This window comes from Lissotriton helveticus, chromosome 7 (genome assembly GCF_964261635.1).
Source record: "Lissotriton helveticus chromosome 7, aLisHel1.1, whole genome shotgun sequence".
Lineage (NCBI taxonomy): Eukaryota > Metazoa > Chordata > Amphibia > Caudata > Salamandridae > Lissotriton > Lissotriton helveticus.
In genome coordinates, this window is record NC_136068.1 from 1,293,432,528 (window position 1) to 1,293,439,422 (window position 6,895).

At 43.4% G+C, this 6,895-nt stretch overlaps 1 protein-coding gene across 1 annotated transcript; it reads right to left on the minus strand.

Moving 5' to 3' along the window:
* Positions 1–287: 287 nt before the first annotated feature.
* Positions 288–2,965, minus strand: H3-3B (H3.3 histone B). The gene is made up of 4 exons (XM_078654544.1): positions 2,816–2,965; positions 1,687–1,828; positions 903–1,056; positions 288–798 (listed from the first exon to the last, which is right to left on the minus strand). Exons 2-4 carry the CDS (start codon positions 1,812–1,814, stop codon positions 670–672), a joined length of 411 nt encoding a protein of 136 aa, XP_078510670.1. The 5' UTR covers positions 1,815–1,828; positions 2,816–2,965; the 3' UTR covers positions 288–669.
* Positions 2,966–6,895: the final 3,930 nt, after the last annotated feature.

Sequence of the window (6,895 nt, forward strand, 5' to 3'; positions counted from 1 at the left end):
CGCGAAATGCCACGGGATGGCATTAGTAAAACCGATCCAACGCTGGACAGGTACAAGATTTTCCGTACGAGGTCCACACGAAACAATAAATTCCCCATTAACAACAAAAAGCAATGAAGCCTAGTTTCCACTTCAAAAATCAGGTTTGCTTCTCCAAAAGTGCATGCTTTGTCGACATGCAAGCTTTGTATATGCAACCCAACAATAACGTCAGTGCATCGGTTCACAAACATTCATTGCTACATGCAGGCAGATATCATTGCACACCAAGACAAACAAGACAGGAGTGGGGTGTAATGTAAAACATTTAATTTAAAAAAAATAAAACAAAAAACTACAATATAAAAAGATTATAAATGCACAAGTCTTACAGCTGCATTATTTACATTTCAAGAACCTGAAGGGTCACTGGCATCCCTTTTTGAAGGCCCCAATCCCAGTGGTTTACCAGTGCAGCACCAAAGTTACACCACAATTAAGTGATAGTTATTGCAGAGGATCCTGTACATGGCCAAAAACATAGTATCCATATTTTTGAACGACAAACATGCACGAAAAGCACGACAAATGCGGAGCAACACTTCGAATAAAAACGCTAAATTAACAATTTAGTACAAAAGAGCTCACGTAAAATTAAAAAAAATATTTTACACGTTTTACGAGTAACATTTATGCTCGTTCGCCTCGTATCCTACGAGCCAACTGGATGTCTTTTGGCATGATGGTAACCCTCTTGGCATGGATAGCGCACAGATTAGTGTCCTCAAACAGACCTACTAGGTAGGCTTCGCTGGCTTCCTGCAATTTGGAACAGGAAAAAAGCCAGTTAGAACGGTACTGAACCGAGGCAGTGTCAAGTCGCATTAAAAACCCTATTTAAATTACAGTGCAGTTAATCTCACCTGCAGGGCGCCAATAGCTGCGCTCTGAAACCGTAGGTCAGTCTTGAAGTCCTGGGCAATTTCCCTCACCAGCCTCTGGAAGGGGAGTTTTCGGATCAGCAACTCTGTGGACTTCTGGTAACGACGAATCTCACGGAGGGCGACAGTACCAGGCCTACGAAGAATAAAGTAAAGACTGGCGTGAAGGGGCCATGAACAGCAGTTTTCCCCACTTAGCCGAAGAGTGAACTACTGCTCCCATTCCCTCCGAAAGTTACCAGACCGACCGCAGGTATACGACAACAACCGAAAGGTAACCTGTACCTAATACTATTAACGTTGGCCTTCAATAACAAACATAAAGGAGAGGGGGGAGCGGACGCGACTATTTGACTTGCAAGTCTGTATCCAACTTTATTATACAGTTGACAAATCAAAACGCCATTGTGCCGCACATAAATCTGAAAACACTTGCATTTATGAAAACCATTAAAGACCCTTGGTGTGCAGATGTAAAATAACGGAAGGTTTACCCTGATCATTAAATATGCGGGATGGGCAGAAGCAAGATGCGAGTGACGGAGCACACCAAAAGATACGAGATGCTACTGAACGTACACATTGTAATTTTGCTTGAAACAGTTCTAGAGCGCTAACATATGCCCAGAAGCGTCAAGGCGCTTTAGAGAAAATAAAATAAAAAAACAGACCTGGCCAACACCAGACTTGAACAATTATGTAATAAATTGAACAAACCAAAGAGTGCCGCTATCATAGGTCATACAAGTTGAAAGATTGAGCTTACCTGTAACGATGGGGCTTTTTTACACCTCCGGTAGAGGGAGCACTCTTCCTTGCTGCTTTGGTAGCCAGTTGCTTCCTGGGGGCTTTCCCACCAGTGGATTTACGAGCAGTCTGCTTTGTTCTGGCCATGCCCTCTGTTGAAACTGCAAGTGAGAAAGTAAATACGACTGAACTATAGGCAGGGATGGATACTAGGTGTGTATGTGTAATAAAAACATACGGACTGCAGTCGCTACATTTACAGACCTAGACCAACGTACTGTCTAATTGCGGAGAGTAAATTGAGAGGATACCAAAAACACGCGGAGTTAATTTTAAAACGATTTGGCTTATTATTGCTTAACTGTGACGGGTATTTAGAATCTAATTTTGCTCAATTTAAGGCATGCATTTTATCATTTCGAAGGTTTTTAGCGCCATTCCTCAAACCAGTTGCAGCCATGACACCACGTAACGTCAGTAGGGGTCTGGTTCTCCAGACACTCTCCCCGCCCACGAAAAACACTTCCCACCACACTTCCGGGCAGTCAACTGTTTCTTCCTTCCTCGTCACCATACCGTACTGCATTATACCCTACAGTTACCTATAGATTATAAGCTCTGTTAAAACGCCCCGTGTCATAAGAGTATGCGGAATAGTAAAGTAAAGTCCACATTTGTAAAGCGCACAATCACCCGTAAGGGTCTCTAGGCGCTGGGGGCCGTCGGGAAGATTAAGCGAGCTATTGCCCAGAGTCACATGGTGCTGGGCAGACCTGCCGCCGGAGCCGGGGATCGAACCGTGGTCCCAGATTCCAGCGTCAGTCGCCCTGGCCGCGGCGCCACACCTCTCCCACTTCACAATTATTGTCACCAACTCCTCTCTCCACGCCAGACTACCCTCCACGTCATCCAAAACGTAGACACCCCCTCTTCCCCCCTCCCGGCAATTAGCAACAGATACGCCATCGGTTGGGGAAGAAGGAATCTCACAATTCCACATAAACACGGGTATATGTGACAATTAGGATTTATATAGTCTACAAGCATATGCCACCGCTTAATCGTACTTCAATATATTATATTCACTCAGTCATCATTTAATTCAGTCTAAACCAATACGACTCATTTCCCTGAAATCCGCTACTCACCTTTTCAGTTGACCAGTAACTGCTTCGAACAGTGTTCTGTGAACTGCGCACCAATAATTTCCAAACCGCTAAATCCTTTTTCCGCACAAATACCATTCAGATCACGTTTCTCAGGGAACACCAGCCTTCAGCTTAACTCAGATACTGAGTAGAGATGCGCGCAATGCCGCTTTATAAAGCGCGTTAAACTAGCAAAACCCACTGCGTCCTCCAATTGGCTCGTGCTCACAGCCTACATGGTACGTCACACACTATCAACCCAATTTGGCGAGCCCAAGCTGATTGGTCAAAGATCTGGCGTCTGATTGGTCTTTAAACTTGGCTGCTCATTGGTTACACTGTAACAGAAAAGAGCCAATCAATTAGAAGCAAAGCAAAGGACCATGATTGGTCGAGAACAGGACATCGTTGTATCCACGTTTTGCCACCAAGCTCAGCACAGGAAATGAAAGCAGCAGAAGCTCTAAGCAGAGTGTAGAATGCAATACTGGCTAGAGGATTATATATAGAGTACGCTCAGGCAATAGAGACAACTACTCGGCGAAAAACTATAAAAGAACATGCTATAAAAATAAATGCAGTTGGAAGGATTGGTTTTCGGTTATTTAATCTAATTATACAGACAAATATCACACACACCAGCACAACAAGATCTTCAGAGCACAACACCTCATAATACTTACCATCACAAAATACATACATATACCCACCTTTCAAAGCACACAAAGGAACAAACTCCAATGCCAAGCTTTCACTCTTCCACCACACCTAACACAGATACAGCAATACAGCACCTCTCTCCTAACCGCCTCTCATCCATTGGACAATTTAAAACATTACGACATGACCCACATGCTGCACCACCTCCCCTGACTCATACACCTTCCGCCTTCAACATACGCAAAAAATATAAGCAACATGCCACACCTCACAACTTTGCTTCCCCAAGTCTAACGCACAACAATGTTACACCACAAAAGCAACAGAGCACTCCAACTCATTCTCAAACACCATCTCCAACACATACACATGCAGACCCATCAAAATGCCTTCTTAGCATGCTGGATGAGGAACACGATACAGAACAGCTACACGATTGCTATCCTAATACAGCTAATACCAGCACTAAAAACACACCCGCTACACACCCACACAATACTGATCACTCTTCTACAAAACAAAGTCCCACTATCACCAAAGGCCACTATCTACACTGTCTACTAATAAATGCTCGATCCCTATCTAAAAACAAGCTTCACATCTACGACCTTCTCACCGATGCAAAACCAGACATACTATTCATAACCGAATCATGGTTGGGAGAGGATATGGCTCCAGTCCTGCATGAAGCCATTCCTCTAGGCTATCAAATACTCACCCAAAATCGTATAGCCAAAAAAGGAGGTGGTCTAGCTGTTGTATTCAGGCAAACAATACATATCACTAAAATTGACAACATCTCCATAAAGAATTGTGAGGCTCTTCTAACAAGATGCAATCCTACACCGTCTTCCACCTGTAACTTCCTGCTCCTTTACAGACCTCCACCTAGCAAGGCAACATTCCCAGATGCACTTCTAGACACAGTTTCAAATCTGATAACAATACACTCCAACCTGTGCATTCTGGATGACCTTAACATTTGGTTTGATAAAACCAATATGACCCATCCAAAAACAATAATCACTGGCCTAGACGCATTGAACCTGCATCAGATTGTCCCCAATCCGACACACATCGCTGGACATATCCTAGATGTCATTTTTGCTAATACTGAACTAGTCACCTTTCAAACTATAACTAGTCACATGGTCAGACCACCACTTGCTTGCTTTCCAACATAAAACAACACTAAGCGACTCACCTAAAACTACCTAACATCCATCCACCTATCGGCCGTGGAACAAACTCAATTTGGAACACTTGGAAACACAACTAACATCCAGTATAAATCTGGAAACCATAAATTCTGCTCAGAATCTATATGAGTGGCTACAGGAAGCTTTGGACATCCTGATACCACTCAAAACCACACAACAGAACAAAAGGAAAAAAGCGCCTTGGAGAAACATAGAAATAAAAAACATAAAACAACAAATTCGAAAGCTGCAACGTACCTGGCTCAAAACAAATGCCAAACAAGACAAACTTCACCTACAAAAAATTAACAGATTATATAAGTCGGCTATCAAAAAAGCTAAGAAAAGGTACTATTCAGACAGAATTCAAAACGCTAAATGTGCAAATAAAGAATTCTATAAAATACTCAATGAATTTCGAAAACCAAATTGCCTAGAAGGAACTCATCCTGTTACTCAAGATTTCACAGACAAACTGGCAAATCATTACAAGGACAAAGCAGACACGTTGGACTCGTACTTACAACAGAAACAAAGCATCAGCACTAACCCTTGTACAAAACAACTATCCAAGAATGCTCTCATCAAGCCTCTCCGTTCCTTCCAACACATCTCACACGATAAATTTATGGACCCGGTCAAAGCAAGCAGCCCTGCCGGCAGCCCTTCTGACCCCTGTCCGCCACAAACTTTCAAGACAATTCTTTTAACAACCTCTGCTGCCATTCCAGTAAGAAGAATCATCAACGATTCCTTAACTACTGGAATATTTCCAGAAGAACTCAAAAAGTCATACATACGCCCTTTACTGAAGAAAACAAACTTGGACCCGCTGAACCCCGACAACTACAGACCCATTACAAATGGACCTTTCCTGGGCAAACTGATAGAAAGAGCAGCGTTCGGCCAGATGTCACAATTCATTGAAGACAATGACATACTTTCAGATTTCCAAACAGGATTCCGTCCGGGAAGAGGCACTGAATCTTCCCTCCTTGCCATCAGGGATGACCTAAAGAATACAGTTGACCGCAACGGGGTTGCTGCGCTACTCCTCTTGGACCTCTCAGCTGCCTTTGACACGGTTGACCATGACACTCTGAAACAAAGACTTTATGAAGCCGGCATAGAGGGAACTGCTCTAGACTGGATCGCGTCCTACCTTCGAAACAGAACTAATGTCATCCATACCCCACCTTTCTCGTCCAAACCGTACTCCACAAAAGCAGGGGTCCCTCAAGGTTCTATCATCTCGCCCATGCTTTTCAACATCTACATGAAGTCTTTACCAGTACTGATCAATAAATTTCACCTCACGTGCTACAACTATGCAGATGACACGCACATACTCCTTCAACTGGAATGCCCCAAAGACATTGGAAAATCACCAATTTTCAGCTGTCTCAGAGCCGTGGATCAGTGGATGACTTGGAGCCATCTCAAATTGAATGCTTCAAAAACTGAAATACTCACGTGTGGCGATTGGAAAAATTACAACCCGCTTGCCGCATGGCCTGATGAACTGGGATCACTGCCTAAAGTATCGAAGGAAGTAAGAAACCTCGGAATGACCATGGACTCCAAGCTGTCGATGAATGTCCAAGTAAATAAACTAGCAAGATCAAGCTTTGCTACTATAAAAACTCTGCGACGAATTTTCCCTCATTTGGGATTTCCACACAAGGTTCAAGCTACCATCTCCCTTGTTCTATCCAAACTCGATTACTCCAATAGCCTCTACCACGGATCACCTTTAACGACCATGAAAAGACTACAACGGATTCAGAACTCGGCTGCCAGACTACTCTTGCATATCAAACCACGAGACCACATCTCCCCTGCCTTGAAAGCCCTGCATTGGTTACCGGTTGCCAGAAGATCCACGTTCAAGCTGCTTTGTATTACCCACAAAGCAATAAATGGAATAGGACCACTCTTCATCAGGAATAAAATCACCAAACACATTCAACAAAGGAACCTACGCTCTAAAGGAGCATCTCGCCTCAAAATCCCACCATACAAGAAAAAAACAATGGGTGGCACATCCTTCTCTGTTCAAGCAGCCAAACTATGGAACTCTTTACCCCCCAACATAAGATCCACCGACAACCACCTTATCTTCAGAAAACTACTCAGGATATGGCTCTTCCCCACATAAGCACCATACGGAAATAGAAATTTACAGCATATCCCTCTGTATATAAGCATTTGTTTTCACTAT